Here is a 22,291-nt window from a genome sequence, read left to right on the forward strand (position 1 = left end):
ACGGCTCCAGTGTATGCTCCAGCTGAGTCGGTTGGTCCCGACTTGCCAAAACACGCGCAGCGGGTGGGTTTTGTGTCGACACTCTTCATATACTGCTCAATTGAGTTCTGACCCGACATTTTGGGTTTGGGGTGGCATTTCCCTAGTCCTGGTATGCGTCATTTTGGATCTGACCGGACGGCATGCTCTGGCATACTTTACACCCCACATATTCATGGAACTCAAGAGGTTCAAGTACCAGACCGGCTGTCTCCAATAAAAAGCTTTGCGAGTCGCAATTATCTCGCTGGGAATGGTCAGCCTTCAGGACAGCATTATAGATCATCTGACATGCATTGTACCGCTAGATTAACCTGAAGTGCTCGACATGAGCTCACGAAAATTTACAGCAAAACTAAAAAGAAACAGACTGTCCCAAAGAATCCCCAACACTCATAAGTCATAACACAAACAGCTCACAGTATGCATAAAACATTCTCTAATGACCACCATCAGCGAGAACTCCCTCTTCTGCAGCTTTACCTCCACAAGACCTTGCAACAGACTCAAACAGCCTCTCAATCTCCGGTGCACAGCGTGTAAAGGATCGAGCCCAAAAGCTATAGCGTGGATTCTACAGAAGGCAACCCTGTATTAGACCTATTCCTTGCCAAAAAATTCTTTCAAGTGGTCGTTGTAGCATACCTTTATGAGCTCAATGAAAGTAATAAGTAATCCCCAGGGATGAGGACGATTAACTATTAGGCGCTCTAAAAGAACTCTAGTTATCTGCTCCTGTACGATATCCTGCAAGTTTCAAGTTTCAATTGGACGATGTCAGGAGGTATTTCATAGATGCATATGGGTATCACACCAAAACCCAGAAACCCGAAAAGAGGGAACTCATTAAGTTACCTGTGTTGCCTCAGCAAACAAGTACAAAATGATGAAGGAGAAGTAGTGAGTATGATTGTTTGGATAGCGTAGCTGGTTAGCAATTGCGTTCAGGAGGAGGTAACGGCCTTCGGTATCCATATTCACTATAAGATTTCTGAAGACCTCAGTGGCTGTTTCAATCTGAAAAACATCCACCTGAGGACTTTGGTTCATTTGCTGCGCTGATGCTGATGCATTCGCCTTGTTATGCTGTAACTGTTGCACAGCCTGCATTTACAATTTAGACACCATTATAGAGTGTTCATGCATGCCAAGAAAAGTGATCAAAAACAAGCAAAGAAGGTAGAGGTAAAGGTACTTCATACTGTAACTGTAGAGACCCATAGGGTCGATGCAGATTCAAAACATGACATAGCTGTTTGGTTTAATGTCACTGAGAGCCAAAGTTTGGTCACTTCAGAAAAAATTGGCTGCCGTTTGGTTCAGCGAGAAAAGTTTGGAAAGAAGTTTCTGTAACTACGTATTTCTGGAACCAAACTTAACAAAAGAAACATGGCCAGCTAATTTGGCTGGTTTTCAGATCCTAAATTTGGGCACAAACCAAACCAGTCATAAACTTGCTATCTGTCTGAAAACACACAAACAGAAGACTAAATACAGTCCAAACCTATGTTAACCAATGCTGAAATACTATGAAAATTTGCTGATAAAAAGTGATAATATCTTCTTCACTTGGCTATTTGGACGCAATATTAGGGTATAAAAAGCATTTCTAACATTGTAATGGAAAAAACAATCGCACACAAACATATAGAAACTGACCTGGATGCCAACATAGACGACCAGCGAATTAATTAAGGGAACATTATAACGAGTCCCAGCAACATTAGCTTCATTTGGAGGCAGCACTAACTTCTGCTTTAAATCAGTTAAAAAGGATGAACCTTCTGGTCTCTGCAAGAACGCAAATGAGAGAGAAAGAACAAACGTTATGTATACCATTTCTTTTTAAGGTTTCAACAATATACTCAATGAATGACTCGGACCAGCTTAAAGAATCGTCTAGACTGGAAGCTGCCGTTACATTAGAGAATGCAGACATGATTTACCTTGAGGTACTCGTCAACCTGGGTCTTCATTTGCTTTGCCTTCAAAGCACCTTCCACATCAGACATGATTCTTGGAGCTACTGAAATTTCAGCTAGCAGGTCAATCTGTATTACAAGAAACAGCTGGAGCTCATTAAACATACAAAACCCAGGGGGAGTTTGTAGGTAGCATGTACTAGCAGTCGGTAAATACCTTCAAATTAGGAGTAGAGGGATCAGGAAGTCTCATATTGCGTGGAAATGCACTAAGAATAACATTACGCATTTGAATGCAGCTTGGGGGAATCACATCACAGAAACTGAAGTGGTAGTCACAGAGGAACTCAGGAAAGTCATGGAGTAGAACAAGCAGCACTCTCAAAGTTCCTTTGTATAAAAGCTGAATCTACAAAAGGAAAAGGTACAAAGTACATGAAAGTGCAACACATACTGTATATAACACAGCTGCAAACGAAGGTGCAGGGATAGAACTTACGGGCTGTCCCAGCTCAGCGTTTCTTAGATATGGTTCCATAAATTTGAACAAATCACCAAGCAGCCTCTGGAAGAATGGCCAGCCCTTTTGTGAATTGCACAGCAATAACTTCGGCATGAAGCTTCTATGGCTTACCAATTCAAGCCAAGCAAAACTACAGTGGAAAAGGCATTTAGTTGGCAAGTAACAAAAGTACATGGTAATTTCACTACTCCCTCTGATCTATATTAATTGTCGCTGATTTAGTAAAAATTAATATGTACTTTGTTACTCAACCAGCGAAAATTAATATTGATCGGGGGGAGTACTTAAATTATTTTAAAAAACACCAAACAGTCTAATTTCATAACTTCAATATTTAAAAAAAATACAGTGATAGGATTCAGACTTAGGGAGAGAAAGATTATCATACATATAACAACGAATTTGAACATTCTATCATTTTATTGTGATAACTTCTATTTTTTTCTTACACAATTTTGCAGAGCTTGAATCAATTTAATGCCTGTCGTTAATCGCCTTAATAGGATGGTTGGTCCCTCAAAAAAATTGTTGCAAGGGGCCTGATTACTCACATTCTAATCGAGCTGAGACCATGGGGAAGTTTGAATGGCACGGTGATGGTCAAATTCATATATATGTCAAAACAAAATAATAAGGTGTTTCGAATAAGGATCAGATGATTCTAGGACAAGACCCACCTTGACACATAACAACTCATTGTTTTCAGCAAGCATGGATATTTATCAATTTGTTGAAGAGAGCATTCATAGATGGTTTTTGGATTATACATTTGAGAGTTTCAGTTGCAACACTAGGTATTGGAAGGAGAACACTATTTTGTGCCCATGAAGCATGAAATAAAAAACATAGAAGGCAATCACAAATATTAAGAAAATTCACGAGATGGCAAACCTCCATGCAGGAACTCTCAAGGGTTGAAGCACATGAAAAGCATTTGCAAATGCAGTCAAAACCTGGTGCATAAAACCATTTTCAGCAAAAAAAAAATAGTGCAAGCAAGCCATGCAAATCTGATATTATGTTAAACATATATAATTTGTGCAAACAAGTTAAATATACATAGCATATACCTGAAAACTAGCACCATCATGAAGGTCAGCAGTGCTAAGCTCACTTAGCAAATTTATAAATAATCTAAAATATGGCCGAGGATTGAAAGAAACTTTCTTTTCTTCAGCATCTTTCTGAATGATCCTAGTGGTTATGGAGAGAATCTGCAGAGCAGTAAAAAGGAAAGATTTTAGCGAATAGGCACCTTAGTAGGCTCAAATTCCCTAAGAGCTAAAGGGTAAACACTGACCTTCAGAAGAAGGCTGCCTTTGTTTGGTCCTAAATCCACGCCATACTGAAGATTGTAAAAAGAACAGTAAGTAAAGTTACTGTAACAAGCTATCAGCCGATGTACCAAAAATATCTTGGGTGTGCAATCAACAGGTACTACATCAACACTTGGCCACATAGTCTAATGTATGTTAACATTTCCTTTTATGTTGAATTGTTGACATGTCTCGAATAAGGATCAAAGGATTACTTGCAGCTTTCCCAATACTAGTTGGAACTGGGAAGCAGCAGACATATCTTGACTGAAAGTGCTCGCTATGTTAATAAACAGACAGGCAGTTTAGCTTGTCTAAACATTGCCCTAATTAGGCAAGCATTGCGACTGCGATGAACCTGCCAGTAGCGAAAGGACTCGCACAAAGCCTTGGCAAGGCCTAAAGTTGATTATTGACAAGAGATAATAGGAGTTCAAGGAAATACTATGCATCAATTTTTGCATGATTAATGCAATAAAACAAGCCCTCCTTGGAAGAAAAACATTAAATATACCTTGAACATTAAAGTCACAAGCTTCGAGTATGAATCAATTGAGAAATATGAAATCTGGAGTTGCTGGGCCGGCTGCTGAGACATCCCACCAGGAGCAATAACTTGCTCAGAGACAACAGCATGTGTGATGGCAAGTTCCTGCGTTATTTTAAGTATTAGCCCTCACATATCACGGAGATCAGTATAAACTTGATACTGGGTAGAAGAATCACCGTGAGAGTATGGAAGAAGCGGTCAGTCAAATCATCTCCCTTAAGCAAGCCATGTTGTTGCAACTGCACAATGTAATGACTATATGCTGAATCACCCATAGTTGGATGATCACATATGTGACACCAGTCCGAGAATAAAACTGCAACCTGTACATCAACCAAATACCAAATTAGCTTTCTACAAAGTTCAAACTCCAATACATCAATAAAGACAAATGACTGGAGCATATTCAAATCAACTATACACTGGGAAGAGACAAAAATAATGTGCTGATGCAAATTAAATTAAATGCATAGAGACTTGGTTCGCAATACGACTGTACGATTGGATAACATAATCAAGTCATCAACATATTAATTTATATGTGAAAGGTGATACTGTAAGTTGCATTTGTTGCACTCTTCTGGCAATAACAACTGATGTCTGCGTGGAAAATAGGAATGTTATTGTGTTGAGTGCATATACGTTTTTGCACACACTTAGATAGATGGCATCATTACTATACTGAACAGTACAATGGTAAAATAACACAACAGAAATTTTGCCACGCAAAATATGGAAAATGGAATGAAAAAAGAGTTATTAATACTAAATTACGCAAAGAAACAGTATCATTAATGTTTATCGTCAATACACCCTCATAATAAAATTCTTGTGTGAAATGTATGATGCATGGTGTACAACAAAATAGGATGTCGTGTTTCCTACCTGGTCTTGAAAACTAACAGCATCCGCAAAAGCAGAATCATTTTCTTCTTTATATATTGATGAAGGACGGCCAGATAAAACCTGTAATCGAATGATAGAAATTAATCATCAAGTCAGAAAACATATACCTATAGGAACAGAGAAACTTGACCATGCATAAACATCCAAACCTTGTTATCCCTTGCATGCCTAACCTTTTCATCCTTCATGGCAGCAAAGCTAGCAGCATTCTTGAAATTACTCCTTGCAATCTCAATCAACTGCTGCAATGATTCAGGTGAACCAGGCCTGATTGCAAGCTGTAACACAGAACGTATTACCACTTACGAATAAGCAAAATAGATGGTGATTAGACCAAAGTATACAACATTTGCAAAAAAATGGCCTACCTTCGATAATGCATCAACAACATTACAAAGCTCAGAAACGCCACTGGGTTCTTGGGTAATCAATGTCTGGACAAGTGATATAGCGAACTCTGTTGCAGTTTCTGAAGATTTGGTGGATGGAGGTGAGCACATGAATACTTGATGATGTTACTCCAAAGTTACAAAGTAGCGGATGGCATTGCTTAAAGATTAGATTAGACTCCTGAATGCCTAAACATGTAATATGGCTTACATGTTTGGTATTGCGGCGGCTTTTTTTTCCCTACATTTTGCTTTTATATTTCTGCATACATCCTTAATCAATTGACAGTGCCTTCTACTACGTTATAAGCTGTCATGGTAATACCTATGCTGCAGCAAAAAGTTCTTTGTAACAATGGCAAATGACAATTAGGCAAGTGATTGGAGTTTCATGATTTAATCCTTCCATCTTTACCATGGGTGTGGGTAGAAATACATTATCCTTTTTTAATATTATTGGTATGCCCATTTAAAAGCATGTATTACACTTCCTTGAGCAATTTGTTGAACAAATCAGCGAATACTCATCATTCAGGTACTACAGTTGGTTATTAGTTTCAAAAGACTAAGAGCAGAGCAAAGAACTAGGACCATTTTCATGTTTGTGTTTCTCTGTGTTAGATGCATGCTACACAGTTCCCTTTGTGACAATAGATGCCAGAGATTCTAAGGTCCAAATTCCTACACTTACTCTGTTAAAAAGTCAAAATACTTGAGCTGGTGAAATCACATGGGTAAACTTATATGTAACAATTACTGTTCTTTTTAACTGAAATTATTATTCCACAAAGGCAGTCTAGTCATACACCAACCAAAGTAACCAATGTTGAATAATCCAGCAGACAGATTATTGATTGAAAAAGGTCAAATTGTGATAGTTTATTTACTTTCTTTCCTTCTGTTAACTTCAGTAAGACAACATACCACCACCAATATTGCATAGCAATAATCATGGCATCACACGAAGTGATGTACAGGATAGCATACAAATATTTCATTTAGAAGGGGCATAAGCTTGCGCTCATTGTTTATAAGGCGGTAAGGAGACCTAAGGCGAGCATCAACCGCCTTGACGCCTAAAGCGGGCATAATTGCAAGACGCCTTATAAACAATGCTTGTCCTTACTGCTTAGGTGATAGCTATATTTAATTTAGGGGCCATTCCACATTGTCTAGGTTGACCAAGGAAATTTGTCTAGTATTTCTTTTTCTTTTTCTATTTCTTAAATATTCAAATACAGAAATATATGTTTCAACTTACTGTTTCTTCCACTATCAATGATCTTTGCTAGATGAACATCGTAATCCCCAAGATTAAGAATCTCAGAACGAATTAGTCCAGTAACTATGTCGAGGTTAAACTTATTTTCTTCCTCAGAATAAATTACCTGCACAAAAATGTTTAATTAAGTTAATAAAATATGTGTGCCCCATAAATTAGTCATATCTCCCACAAAAGAAAAATAGTCAATACCAAAATTATGCCATTAAAAAAAAGAATTCTAAGTAGACACAGCATCGATTGACAGTAGTTGGAATCTGCACTTGATCAGCATATTGACGTGAACATTTTTGTTCTTTTAGTTAGCTTGAAGTAATCAAGCAGCTGTGAAATACTGACTAGGTGGTTGCGGTCACATATATCACCCATTTAAGGATCACAGTTTCATGGTTTAGCACCATATATAACACACATTCCCCCCGAGAAAACTGGCAGGAGCACTGCCTATTTAATTAACTTAAACAGCCCAGTCAAGAATCAAACAGTACTAGAAGTATAAATAGGAAATTTAGCATAACAAAAATGTCCATAAAATAGAAGAACAAACAAGGTAAAGATGCAACACAAAAAACTTCATTGAATTTAAATACAATGCGCATACAGGATATACCATAAAACAGAAGAACAAACGAGGTAAAGGTGCTTCTTATCAACAGAATCAGATCTTACGGAGGAGCTAAAAGAGCTTCTGCCAAATATTACAAGTGGGCAATAAAAACAGATGCTACTGTGAAGACTGAAGAAACATACCCAGCTTGTTATCTCTTTAACGATAAGTTTGCAAACATCACGTATTGCAGCTAAAGTTGCCAGAAGCCATGTGAGATAAGTACTCTTTGATGCATTTTCATACAAACTTCTGAAAACCTGGAACAAACATAACCAGGTACAAAAGAAATTGAGAACTAGAGGAATATTTACCTAATAATAAAGTACCCCGTACGTTGTCAGCAACTTTGCATAAAAGTCCCCGCACTTTTCATGAAATCAACCCACAGTCCCGATTTAAGTGAGAACAGAAGACATTCCAGATTTTGCAGAAAACCCCCTGAGGTTTTGATTAATCAACCCACGGTCCTATTTAAGTGAGAATAGAAAACATTTTGCTTTTTGCAGAAAACCCCCTGAAATTTCAGTTAATAAACCAGCCGTTCATCTAGAAAATAACGTTTTTATATAGATTCAAATGTTTTTTTTAATATTCTTAACTTCTAAACCATAACTCCAATTTTAACATGTTATATATGAAAATTGATTAGAAAAATGTGTAGAATATGAATATGATGTTAATTTTACCCGTTACCCATTTTTAGATGCTATTTAGGGACAGATTCAAATGCTTTGAAAAATTATTCATATCTATTAAACCCTAACTCCAATTTTAACATGTTATGTATGAAAAATGATTAGAAAAATGTGTAGAATCTGAATATGATGTTGTTTCACATGTTAATAATTTTCAAATGCTGTTTAGGATGCAACATTAATCAGTAGTGCATGTCCCGTCTTTCTTTCATACCGGTGCCGATTCAAATTGAAAATGAACACCTCAAAAAAAAACAAATTGGAGACGAAAGAAACCATCTATAACCATGCATGTCCGTCGGTGAGAGTGGGAAGAAGGATAAATGGCAAGATTGATAAGATGCCATGTTGAAATAAAGAACGTGGACCTATTGAGGTCTCGAGTCATGGTTAGTGTTAGGGGCGCGTGGTATTTTTTTTCTCCCGTTGCAATGCACGGACTCTTTTGCTAGTAGAGGAATAAATGCATAATTACGAACGAGAAAAGGATAACAAACCTTTTGTGCAATCAATAATGCAGCTTCATCCCGCTTAACACATCTGTGTAAAATATCAGGAACTTCTGCAATAACAGACTGAACAGAACAATAACCCAACATAAAGGTCACATTGTGTCAAGAAAAAGCACAATTACTAAATTAAAAATCCAGTCTAACAATATATAAAAAGGAAAAGGAAACCAAAAAATGAAACATTAAAGGAAATGCTGACGTAGCAGTATAGCTGACCTGAATTTCTACATCTTTACCATCATTGGCAATCAAGGCTTCAAGCTGAAAGTAAGAGGTAGAATAAAGTAAGCTCAGTGATAGCATTCAGGGTAAAGACTCTGCATATATCAATGACAATAAACCCCGCTTAGTAATTGACATGCAAAGTTTTGTAGTTAGCAGGGACTTCCTGAACAATGCAGCAAGAAATCATAATTTCTAGGTGCACTTTAGGTAGTAACACGCTACCATACACCATGACATTCCTCCATGGTACAGCAGTTGGGTTCAAATATAACAATGAGCGTTACCTTCTGTGCAACTTGATGGTATCTGTCTAATCCGTTGTCAGTACTCAAAGGTTCAGCGAAAACAGATTCCATATGGTCAACAGCAGTCGTAGGTGAAAGAGGCACCATAGAGCCAAGATCCTGGTAGCAGGGTTTTACAAGTTAGGAAATTAACTTCCAATTCGTCACTGTACTTTATTAATGCAAAGGAAAGTGTGGAAGTCACTGACTTTAGTTCCAGCTGTTGATTCACCCACTGGAATGTCATTAGATGACATAGGGGGGAAAACAGATGCAATGTTAGTAGTCCCACCAGCTTGGGCAAAAGTGTCACTTGTACCAATTTGTGTGGAAACACTGCAGAAGACAGAAGATATCTAATGCATCAGAACAAGATGCTCCAATAAGAGCAGAAAAAAATGGATGTATGTGTCGTTACCTTAAAAGTTGTGTGGTACCATGATCTGACTCTTCAGGAACCAGATCTGCTGGTTGTACCAAATTTGGGCTATAAAGTCGAGGTATACTGGAATTGCCTGGTGCAGCAGTCACGGCTGTAGCAGAAGTGGTAGCTCCAGCATTTTGACTACTCTGGCTGTGCCATACAGTAATGAAGTCCTGAATTCAACAGTTAACCATGATTTAAGCAGTCAATTGTGCTAGGAACCAAAAAGATTGTAGAACAAAGAGAAATTCACGCTCAGCCACTTCACCTCATACACTCGTTGTTGGCTAGCACACAAATGGCCAGTAGGCTTTGGACGAAGTGCATCCGGGACACGTGCAAGACCTTGAGTGTAAGGAAAAGCATCATAATATCCAGAACCAAGCAACTCCTTTTGCCTCCTTAGCTGTGAAAAAGGCTGCTTGATTTCTCCATCGATCATCTCAACAGCCTGCAATATTCTCATTGATGTTGTGATGCTGTAACAGAACATTCCATATTTTCTGCTATACTGCTGAGCGTATACATTTGGTAGCAAAAGTTAAAAGGTCCAAAAATGGCTGATAGCATAGTAAGTGAAGCAACACTATACCAATTGCTACTTATCATCACATTTACGGAAGCAAGAAATAGAAATAGAAATGCCAATGATTACAAGGTATGTAAGCAAAATTAATAAAACATGAAGATACCTTGCGTGTTGCAACAGTCTCTATTAGCGCACATCCAAGATCTAGATTATCATTGATCAGAATATGAACAATCTGCTCAGTGGTTTCACTGTTATTGTTCAGGTTCTGAATGAGACTTCGAAGATGAGACGACAAAGCAACACGAAGAGGCTCCTGCCAGCAGAAGACAGAACAATTGAATATGGCATCATACATCAAATCTAAACCTAAATGAATCTACTCCCTCTGTTCCAAATTACTCGTCGCAGAAATGGATGTATCTAGAACTAAAATACATCTAGATACATCCATACCTGCGACAAGTAATTCTGAATGGAGGGAGTACTAATCAACGCGCTGGGACTGTAACTACACCTGGAAATTACATCTAAGAGCCTTATGCAAAAATACCTTGGAAGTTACATGAGCTAGACTCCCAGCTAGCGTGCCAACCATCAAATGTGCAGCGCGAGATACCGCACTATCATCAGATTCCATTGCTAAATCCTGCAGGAAAAATATGCCAGCATGTCATAAACTTTCGACTACAGCAAGACAAATGGCTAATGAACATGTACAGCTAGGGAAATAGTCCAGGCGTTCACCTTAAGAATAAGCTCCTTAGTAGTTCGGGTAGCTATTGTAACACTTCTTTGAATAACAGGGCCTATAATTTCTTTAATAGCCTTATCCAAAGCAACATCCATGATTCTATGATGATCAAGAGTGTTAGTAGACCATCAGTAAAATAAACTGAAATGTCAGCTAAACTTGTCTTGTAAAAGACATACTTGCTATATTGCAGTGAGCCAAGAGAACTAAGCTTTTCATTAATTCTAAAATATATATCCGCGCGAGGTATTGCTGCCATAAGCTGTAAAAAAACATATAAGAAAACAAAGTCGAGTACAGAAAAAGCAAAGTTGGAAATTAAGAAAAAACAAGGGCAAACCTGACTAAGAGTAAACAAAGCCGGTAATGGAGACGGCGTTTGAGATGGTGAAACCTGATCGGGCATTATTAAAGCAACCTTATCATCTTCAACCATGCTGTTTGGAGGAAGACGAAGAGGTGGTGCATACTGCAGAATAAAGGTATCCAAATGAGTAGAGAACAAAAAGGTTTCCACGTCATAAGTACTAATTAATTATGTGCGCACAAATCAACCTGGTTTAACATATTTGGGATGCTAGTAGCCCGTGAGGTACTAGTTAACTCTGGTTGCACTTCAACAACATTTTTTGCTGGGATCATACCAGAGGAAACCTCTGCAACGACTGGTGTTTGAGATGCAGTGACATCTTTATTAGAAAAATCCGGATTTCCTTCAAGTTGACGAGTACGATCTTTAAGAAGAGAAGATGGTTTTACATCTTTCATGTCCACACTGAGGTTCTTAAACAAGACCTACAACCTCAAATGACCACAATTAGCTTGCGCAATTCCAAGCCAGATATGTTGACAGCACCAAAAAAAATAGAATAAAGAATAGCAAGAACCTCAATGTCAAACTTCAGGTTCATCTTGAGATTAGGTAGATTATAGATCTCAGCAAGTAGGCTAAGAATACCCATTGTCCATGGATTTGGAGGACGATATGCTATACTTGAATGGCAAGGTTCAAGAATCTGTAAAGCACCATCTGGTCATAACGACAATCACCACAAAATAAAGAATTCTTTTAAATCAGATTAACATAAAAAACAGAACCTTTGAAGTGAACGGAATGACTGCGATCATCAGACCCCTTTCATATGCCTTCAAAAAAAATCAGAATAAAAAATGTCAGCACAAGAAGAAACGTTTTGGGATGCTAGTACCTCACGGGCTACTAGCATCCCAAATAAATATAAATATATATATATATATATATATATATATAATGCTTGACTGAAACCTTATCTATACAACTCAAAACGTGCCGCACAAGTCTACATGCCTCAGACACAAGATAAAAGTCAAAATGGCAACACTGCAACATAGAATTATTTCACCAATACATACAACTCACACAATGCCAAATTCAGCACCCAAAACAAAAGTATAACAACAAGTACTGTTCTGTTAAAAGTAACAGTAAATCCAGAGGTTTCAATATTAGTTGCAGTAATGAACAAACAGAAGTCCAAAAACGATACTGTATCTCTCTGGTTTGGGTATGAGAAAACATTACGATAAAGAACGGACTCAAATGGACTAATTTCAAAGTACTACCTCAACTATAAGAATTTTGGGATCAATTTCCTTCGCTCGTAACGTTTGATTCCTTCCTACGGTGAGCTTTCCTAGCCAACTACCCAGATTTTTTAGCAACGAACGCTCTTCGGAACTTGATTTTATAAGATCCGATTGCAACAAAGCCTGCAGAAAAACAATTTCAAATTTTTAACTATAGATTGGTAGAACAAGAAAGGAAGACATTCCTCAAAAAAAACGCAAGGAATACACAAGTAATGCAAGACCTTGCAGTTCTCATATGTAGCTTTCACCATTTCCTTATTCAACGCTTTTGAGTTAACTTTGTCGAAGAACTTCAAATACAAGTCATGAAAATTCGGTTCGATGCTTGCCCTGTAAAATTTGCATATGCTTTTGGGATCTGACAAGTAGAAAGTTGTTGCATAAAAAAAATATGTTGGTCATCAGGAGTACCTTTTCATGACCATGTATTGCGCAAACCAAGGATAATACTGATCCTGAGAAACCTCATTAAATTCCCTTGCCTTAGCATCCAAGTTAGAATTGGAAATATTGTTGATCATGAAGAATATCTTGTCTTGAACTTCAGATGGAGGGGCCTATGTGAGGTAGAAACGATTAAATTAAGTTGTTAACTAACCAAGACTATTCAAATAAAGTGATAGAACTACACTAGACACCTAAAAAACCTCACCTACTATACCATTTCAGTTCTCACACTAAAACTTTAGCCTAGAGTATAAATGTGGTAAATTTCACTTTGGAAGACTAAGCAAACCTCAACTGACGTATCTCTTCGTTCTGCTGCAGCAACAAGAGTTTCAATATTTAAAGCAGCTCCAAATCCTGTAGTGTATGGAGATCGAGTGCCTAACAAAATAATATCATAAAATTATAGTCATGCTATAAGCAATGAACCATCACTACTACAGTTACTAACATATTTCTGGTTAATATCAAACTTTAATATGTAAGCCAGAAGTAACCTGAAGGAGCTGAACTTCTAGGCCTCAGAAAATTAGTGGATTGTGAAGAGGCTGAAATAGTGGCAGAATGATGAGGAGAAGCTTGTAAGGATGGTGGTGCGGTAACCTACAATTGATCATAATTTGCAAGAGATTAAAGACACATTGTGATAAACTTGATATACAGGACATAAATGGAAAATTTACTACATCTGCCAAGCGTCAAAAGATGAAGAAAGTTAATTTGATCCTAATACCTTCGGAGCCATAGACAAATCACCAGGTGTTGAAGCAGTAGGTTGACTGATAGATAGAATGTTCTTAGCTTGGACGCTGTTTGTAGAACCTTTGGACCTCTCCCCAAGAAAACCCTGGTACCTCTGTTGCAGTGGAAAAGAAGAAGGCCGTTCAAGCTGTGCTGGAGTCGGATTGGTGAACTGCCATGATGCGTCAGAAACCTACATAAGCCAGACAACTCTTTCATATAAGGGAAGTCGGTACTAGTACACAAATTTAGCATGCCAAACAAATTATTGTATTTAAGAATGTCAAAAAATATGTCGCAAGAGTCAGTTCATGATCCAAGCAATTACAAGATTTCCAGCGTGACTTTACTTCTTGAAATGCAATGTGGGTATACCTCTGTGTTTCCGATAGATGGTGAACCAGAACCATGCGGATCCACAGAAAATATGTTGCCAATATTTGGTTCGTTTTGACTTGATGATATCTTGGCAAGTGCCTGCTCAATTGCAGAGACTAATTCGGCATGTGTTCCACGAAGATGTGAGATCTGCAATATGTGGTTGCAGTATTGCGGCCACTCTATTACACGATCCATAAACTGCTCGAGCGCTGTCGTGCCGAACATAAACATCTGCAACCATCAAGCAACCAACAATCCAGAAGTTACATAAAAGTTGACTGACATAATGGAAACAACATAAAGATTCAAGTAATAACAGCTAACCTTTGAATCAATAGATTTACGCAGGGCATCAAGAACACTGCGTAGAGCAACTCCAAGTCCCAGGTGAGCCACAAGTTGATGTTTAATGAGAGAGCCTATTTCAAACATGAAACTACATCAAAACTAATATATCACAGTAAATCTTAACTTCTTTTTAGGGAAGATACAAAAGCTTTGCATTAAGCAGAAAAGCAAACAAAATTACAACAAATCAGCAGTATATCATGCCTCAATTTGGTAGAACAAAATTTTAAGCCTGCTATACAATTGTGTAGTACTTAAATACAACAGTATCTTCCGTTACTTTCAAAAATGAGTGAGTGAAATACACACAAATCAGCAACAAAAGAAAAATCACCCATTTAGACTGCCCAGCAGAACAAGCAAATGCATACTTGTAAAAATACTAAAAATATTATACTTCAAAATCAAACTCAGTAGATGTCCACAACAAAACAAAAAACTGGAATCCTCTATCTTAATTACCACTCATAACTACAGTCCCGCCTTCCTATATACTACATAACTTTGGAAGTAGCGGTCATAGAGAACAATGAACACTTCCAATGAAAACCATCCACAAATTCGAACCAGAAGATATCTGACAAACAATTTAATAGTGTTATGTGCATATAAGTTCACCAGTCAACATATTGGAAAACTTTTGAGTTGATTACAACAAAGTAATGCCCACAGCATCTGGAATCTGGGTAACTTCAGCAAAGCAAAGTGATCACTTACCCATAAGAACAGCAGCTAGCTTAAGCTGTGTATCTGGATACTTTGGGAAGAACTTGTACTCTTCGAACAGGTTTGAGATCATGCAATTGAAAATTGCTAGCTCCCTGGTCATTGATAACATTAAGAATCCAAAGATAAGTAGGTGAAGAAACAGAGTACAGACAACTCAAATGCTAAAGCATCATTAAAAAAATGAAGGTACAAACGATGCTAATGAGGGGTTGTACTGAGAAGGAATTCAGCCAACTAATTTACAGGATTGCCTCGTATCATATGTGAATGGAAGGTATTATTTATAGCAATTATAATAAAAGGGGTACTTTTGTTTCTGACACAGGCTCCCTTACAGATAGGTGGGAGGCTGAATGCAGTGAGAGAACTCAGTGACGAGCGGAATCGCAATAGCACATTAGTCAACACAACATACAGGGTCACATCTCGAAAAGAAAAAAGGGATCTAGGCAAGATGAACAAGTTAGGCCAGAGGAGAAAGAGGCGCAGATATAAGTTGTGCCTACTATTGCTTCTTCCTATCACATCTTGAGACTTTATCAAGACGAGTCGATCAGGTAACAGATTAAGCAGAGAGTAGATCATAACTAGTATGGAAATCACCTCTTGTTCGTAGACTCTTTGAAGCGTGCAAGCATTTGTATCATAGCATCAATGCTTATCTGTTCAGAAAACATCTGGTGAAAATATATATTTGCCTGTGTTTCAATGTCATCAGAACCTCCCTCGGAAGTAGGAATGTCCCTTCCAAGAGAACTTTGAGTCCTTGATTCATACGCTGCTTCCACTCTATTTAGTTCATCCACCAGTTGGTTAGTCAACAGCTGTCCAGAGTGAGACTGAAGAACCTGCCAATGACACGCCATATGTACATATATTTACATCCATGCAAAGAAGGTACCACCATAATGTACAACAGGCACAGAATGAACAGGGCATAGTCGGAACCTTTATAAATAAAGGACATGATTCCCAGCAAATATTCGTGATAGTAGCTTGAGGTTGTTGGATGACACCCTCTGCAGCAGCATGAGTTGTGTTGACCACACTTTCTTTCAAGAATTTAACACATTCCTGGGAGTGCAAAATGTTAGCATGCAAGTTAAGAGCACAACACCGAACTAAAGTGGAAGTACTTAGAAGTACAATCTGCATGATCATGTAGTGGTGTATGGAAAGTCATGTATATTACCTCAATAAAAGCCTCTCTGTGTGCACTGAACTTCTCGGTTATCCATTTCTCTAGATTGCTATGATCGTTCCGAAAGGAAACTGTGGCAAGTTTGATGCTAAATGCTAAGGGAGTGGAATCAAGGACAGCGGATAGGATCTGTTTCATAAGAAGTGAAAGGGTGATGAAGCAAGCACTAAGCCCATTAATACCAGAATGGCCTATTCATTATAAGCATGAAACCGATATAAATGATATAAACATATTCAACTGATGTCAAAGTAGAAGTTGAAATACAGCCCCATGAATAAAATCCATTTATTGTATTAGCAGAAAGTCAACTGCAGAAAGTTCCTGCTTCCATTGAATATTAAGCTTTGCAGATTGGTCCATAGACAAAGATATTCGCTTCAACACAAGACTGGCTAAGTTTCAACAAGTATAATCCATTACTGGCACCACAAAGACAGAAGTATGCAATCATACCATTAATTGTGGTAAAGACATATTCCAGTTTGTGCTTCCTAGTTCAAACTTAAGAATTCATCGCTTTAGCCAACTGAGTTTGCCTTTCTAAGCATTAAAGTAGCTTAGGAGCCACTAATAACTTCTAAAAATCACTAATCTTTATTTGGGCTGTCCAATAAAACCCAGAACATATTACTATGTACACAATAATCTATTTACCTAGCATGGATTGATTGAAAATACATGCAACTCAACAGCAGGTATTTAAATTCGAAGATACAAAATTCAATAATGTTGCTCAGTTGCAACTCAAAAGTCATTGCATCAGATAAGCGTAATTGTGTTACCTTTAGGTCTTGACATATATCAACAGTTCTCAAAAGACAAATTATATCAGAATGAGCATCAACAAATCCTCGGAGAGTAAGGGAAGGGTTGAGATGCCAGAGATAGTTCATTAGACTGCTATTTTTAGTGTCCTTCAATAAAGCAGGGAATACGCATGACAATACTTCATACTGGAGGAGATTGTATGCAGTCTGCAAACAAGGAATAAATTTCCAGGTAAGTGAGAAATATGCAGTATTTGGAGAAAAAAGTTCTGCAGTTCTAGGAACAGAAAATATACATTGATTTGGCTAACGCCAAGAAGTAACACATCTGGACAATGACTGAGTGGGTAGTCCAGCAGCGGTCGCGCTAATGTTGCATAGCCAAGGTCAGCAAGCTGGCATAACACCTCCAAAAGGTCTAGGCAGTACCAAGCCTGATTGCCTTGGATATGATTAGCCAAGTCTGGAAATACCTAAGGGAGATTTTAAAAGAAGGTTAGAAGTATGTGGAATACAAGATGCTTACTACGTTTGACCCCAAAAAAAAGATGTTTACTACGAGTAAGACAAGCTGACAGGATATAGAAAATACCAGCTTCCTGGAAGAATGTTTAAATGTAAATGTATCTGCTGGGGCAGCCACTGCATGTTTCAAGAATGATAATTGCCCTTCTAAATTCTTCCACAGTGACCCACAGATGGCATGAAGCGGAAATGGATCCTGTATGGTTCAATGAACTAGTCAACTACACACTCAGGAATTTAGTTAATTCAGTTCCAGGAACTATAACGCATGTGCATACCTTGCAAGCCCGAGAATATATAGACATCAATAGACGGAAAGCCCCTTCATCAGGGATACTGAAACCCTCGTGGTCCAGGTTTTCCATTACACTTGTCCAATTTGTTTGTGGAGCCTAAGTTTGCAACCATAAACAGGTTATTGGATCTTAAAAAGGAAGAACGGAAACAACAGGCAAATATAACAAAAAGAAACTCACAATTTCATTGATTGAGTCCACGAGAACATTGATATCCCATGCCGTTGACTGAAATGAGTCATTTGTTTGGCTGTTGCCAAAAGCCGAAATGAATGTTGAATATGTGTTATGAGCCTCACCAAGACCAGCGGCAGTAGTAACAACAGCCCCAAGCAACTTAGATATTCCCAAATCATCGAGAGGCTCAAAAAGTGATAATGTATCTTTACAATGTGCAATATCAGCAGTACATCCATAACCCAATTCAGTAATGATGTCAGCCATGCTTATCTCCTTCCCGATTTCAGATAAAAGGGAATCAAAATCATCATCAAAGCTACCGATGTACATCTCCATGTGGCTGTAAGACACAAAATAGCAAGGACATGTACATGAATAGAGCATCATAGAAGATATACTAAAACACAAGTTGGAAAAATTCTGAAAACCTTGAAGCTGGCCGAACATTGCTGTCCTGAACAAGGACAGGGACATGGAATGGCATCTCTTTGACTTTGAATAGGGAAATAATGTTAGTAAAAGAATCCATATGCTTTGAGAGGCCATCAGTCTGGTGAAGAAACACAACAATATCATGAATTTGGTCATTCGATATAGACTGTGCAGGATTTTTACATAACTCCTCGATTTGAGCAATTGAAAATCTTTGGCCTGCAAAACAAATAAATAAGGTGCAAATAAGTACCTATAAAAACTGATCAGACCAACAAATTCTGCTTTCCAGTACACTTACCTTTCAGATTCAAGCCTATATTCTCGGCATCTGACAGGGCAAGTCCAATACCAACCCTCTCAGCTCTGGATAGATCAAGTTCATTTGACAACGTTTCAAGGAAAACATCACTGACAGATAAAGTCCTCAGTGCTTCACAAAAACAGGTGCTGAAGTATGGTTTATCCAGACAATATCTGAAAACGGTGGATAAAAGATCTTGTTTCGATTGAGAGTATTTTGCCACCCCGGCATTCAGCAGCACCTCATCCAAACAAACTTGAAGCAGTAAAATGCAACCATCAGGACTGCAGTCAGCTAACTGAAACACAGCAAAAGTGAAACAAAAAAAGATATTAGGATGGCTATAATCCATAAGTTCAGACAAAGTAAAAATTGCTGAGATCAGATGAATGTAAGGAAATTACTAAGGCAGCACATCTTTCAAGATTCAATCAGGAAGTTGCTGAATGCTGCAGTCACCTAGATGATGCAGTATTGCATATCACTGCACCAATATTGTAAATAGTACACGAAGAGTGTAGAACACATCTCACAAGATCTTCTTCTTATATTGAAATATAAGCAAAGATATTTGAAAGTATTCTTCGAACAATTGGTTGTAAAATGCACAGTTCAACTAGCTGTCTCTGAAGCAATTCCAAGGAAAAAGATGCAAATGGCCGCAAACACATGCAACTTAACAACAAACCCCATGTGAAAACATTTTATATTCTTCTTAAGGGGCTCTTTGTGTTAACAAAAACCGAATGTGCCCTTCACCATAATATTCACTGTAAACACCAAATCTAAACGAACGGACTAAGAAGCAAAAAAATTGAGGACAGGAATAAGAAGAATTTTGTTCACTATGCATCTATCCTAAAGCTTAAATGGCGCATACGAGTGAATTTTGCCACATATTTTGGAAACTTATGCACCCTGATGGAACCGATCAAGAGTGTTCACGTTATCCCAGCCAAATTTTAGGTTAAAATCGTGCAAAAGTACGAGCGTAAGACAGCTAAATCCGCAAAACCCTAGATTGGTCCTGAGATGGAAGCGTTCCTAAGCACGAATCCATCACGGGGCGGATCCTTGGATCCAGACGAGCAGAACATGAATCGACCACCAGAGGCATGCGTCGGGAGAAACGAAGCCGCTTCGGGGAGGAAGGAGAGGGGACGGGGGCATCTCGTAACCTGGCAGAGCTCGCGGTAGATGGAGTCGACGGTAGAGTCGTCGGCGCCCTGGACGAGGGAGCGGACCTCGTCGGCGACGGCGGAATTGAAGGGGATCATCTCGCGGACGGCGAAGGGCGGGCGTCGGCGCCCTGGGTTTGCCGCTGCGAGCACGAGCGAGAGGCTACGAGAGCAGGGGCGAAGGCGAAAGGCGGTGGCGAGCGGTGTTTGTCGAGCTCTGGTGGGGAAAAAAAGGTCAGCGAAATCAGGAAACGCCGATGTAGCGCGACAGGTGGGGTGATGGATTGCGCAGCCAACCGGGCCAAGTGGCCATTTATGTTCACAATTATGGCCCTCTTTGTTTGGACTTGTGCTTCTGTTTTGCCTGCTTTTGCAGCATTTTCGCTCTGACAAAAAAACCACAAAAACTTCTAAATATGATGGTATAAGCCAAAATCTAGAAAAAATAACACTTATTTATGAGGTTTTTTGTTTTTATATGATGGTATAAGCCAAAAGCTGAAGCAAAAAACACATATTTAGAAACTTCTTTGATTTTTTTGTCAAAATGAAAAGGCTGCAAAATCAGAAGCAAAAGCCCAAATAAACAGAGACAACTATGCGACATCATCCAGGGCCCAAAAAGACGATACATTTCGGAACATTCAAACGACAGATTTCAAAAAAGTTCCAAACAACAGAATACAATGGTTGTGTTTGTTTGGGTTTTAGAGAGCAGTTTCCGATAGAAATAAGCTAAAGTTGTAACAAACAGCTAAAACGGGGCAGTTTCCAGCTGACAGTCAAAACGGTTCCAGGCCTTTTTACGTGGTATAGGGCGAAGCGAGGCCAGTCGTGCTTCCACCAGGAAGCTGATTTCCCTCGGTCAAATTTCCACCGACGCCCTTGACAATTCAACGCAATTACGAAAGGAATGTGTCGGTGTCAAAATCGGCGGATCTCGGGTAGGGGGTCCCGAACTGTGCGTCTAAGGCGGATGGTAACAGGAGGCAGCGGACACGATGTTTACCCAGGTTTGGGCCCTCTTGATGGAGATAATACCCTACGTCCTGCTTGATTGTTCTTGATGATATGAGTATTACAAGAGTTGATCTACCACAAGGTTAAAGAGGCTAAACCCTAGAAGCTAGCCTATGATATGATTGTCTGTTGTTTTATGGACTAAAACCCTCCGGTTTATATAGACACCGGAGGGGGCTAGGGTTACACAAGGTCGGTTACAAAGGAGGAGATATACATATCCGTATTGCCTAGCTTTCCTTCCACGCCAAGTAGAGTCCCATCCGGACACGGGACGAAGTCTTCAATCTCGTATCTTCATAGTCCAACAGTCCGGCCAAAGGATATAGTCCGGCTGTCCGGAGACCCCCTAATCCAGGACTCCCTCAGTACCCCCTGAACCAGGCTTCAATGACGATGAGTCCAGCGCGCAGTGTTGTCTTCGGCATTGCAAGGCGGGTTCCTCCTCCGAATACACCATGAAAGAGTTTGAATACAAGGACAGTGTCCGACCCTGCAAAATAAGTTCCACGTACCACTGTAGAGAGAATAACATTTCCACAAATCTAATCTGCTGACACGTTTTTGTTGGAAATATGCCCTAGAGGCAATAATAAAAGCATTATTATTATATTTCCTTATTCATGATAATTGTCTTTATTCATGCTATAATTGTGTTATCCGGAAATCGTAATACATGTGTGAATAATAGACACCAACATGTCCCTAGTAAGCCTCTAGTTGACTAGCTCGTTGATCAACAGATAGTCATGGTTTCCTGACTATGGACATTGGATGTCATTGATAACGAGATCACATCATTAGGAGAATGATGTGATGGACAAGACCCAATCCTAAACATAGCACAAGATCGTATAGTTCGTTTGCTAGAGTTTTCCAATGTCAAGTATCTTTTCCTTAGACCATGAGATCGTGTAACTCCCGGATACCGTAGGAGTGCTTTGGGTGTACCAAACGTCACAACGTAATTGGGTGACTATAAAGGTATACTACGGGTATCTCCGAAAGTGTCTGTTGGGTTGACACAGATCAAGACTGGGATTTGTCACTCCGTATGACGGAGAGGTATCACTGGGCCCACTCGGTAATGCATCATCATAATGAGCTCAAAGTGACCAAGTGTCTGGTCACGGGATCATGCATTACGGTA

General features: G+C 38.9%; 1 protein-coding gene across 2 annotated transcripts; it reads right to left on the reverse strand.

Annotated features, from left to right (window-relative positions):
• Nucleotides 1–229: 229 nt before the first annotated feature.
• Nucleotides 230–20,374, reverse strand: LOC125513405 (uncharacterized). Of its 2 annotated transcripts, none has more exons than XM_048678534.2 (51): nt 20,122–20,374; nt 18,941–19,241; nt 18,636–18,858; nt 18,208–18,547; nt 18,010–18,123; nt 17,799–17,927; nt 17,503–17,679; nt 17,222–17,413; nt 16,428–16,565; nt 16,184–16,309; nt 15,839–16,083; nt 15,224–15,327; nt 14,483–14,577; nt 14,153–14,389; nt 13,770–13,970; nt 13,534–13,639; nt 13,326–13,417; nt 13,001–13,146; nt 12,811–12,919; nt 12,563–12,709; nt 12,059–12,106; nt 11,848–11,976; nt 11,516–11,755; nt 11,301–11,429; nt 11,140–11,222; nt 10,954–11,059; nt 10,760–10,855; nt 10,370–10,522; nt 9,946–10,128; nt 9,672–9,850; nt 9,463–9,589; nt 9,254–9,373; nt 8,961–9,005; nt 8,730–8,807; nt 7,678–7,794; nt 6,907–7,033; nt 5,625–5,725; nt 5,430–5,534; nt 5,236–5,316; nt 4,527–4,673; nt 4,315–4,452; nt 3,785–3,829; nt 3,555–3,698; nt 3,376–3,437; nt 2,461–2,614; nt 2,179–2,370; nt 1,986–2,090; nt 1,699–1,830; nt 895–1,143; nt 685–786; nt 230–613 (listed from the first exon to the last, which is right to left on the reverse strand). In XM_048678534.2, the coding sequence occupies exons 1-51, from the start codon at nt 20,218–20,220 to the stop codon at nt 479–481; spliced, it is 7,173 nt and encodes a 2,390-aa protein (XP_048534491.2). In that variant the 5' UTR covers nt 20,221–20,374; the 3' UTR covers nt 230–478. The 2 variants fall into 2 exon arrangements, with proteins under 2 accessions (XP_048534491.2, XP_048534483.2); XM_048678526.2 differs by having other exon boundaries at nt 5,406–5,534.
• Between the last annotated feature and the right edge of the window lie 1,917 nt (nt 20,375–22,291).

The sequence above is a fragment of the Triticum urartu genome, chromosome 1A (genome assembly GCF_056163025.1).
Source record: "Triticum urartu cultivar PI428250 chromosome 1A, HENAU_Tu73, whole genome shotgun sequence".
Lineage (NCBI taxonomy): Eukaryota > Viridiplantae > Streptophyta > Magnoliopsida > Poales > Poaceae > Triticum > Triticum urartu.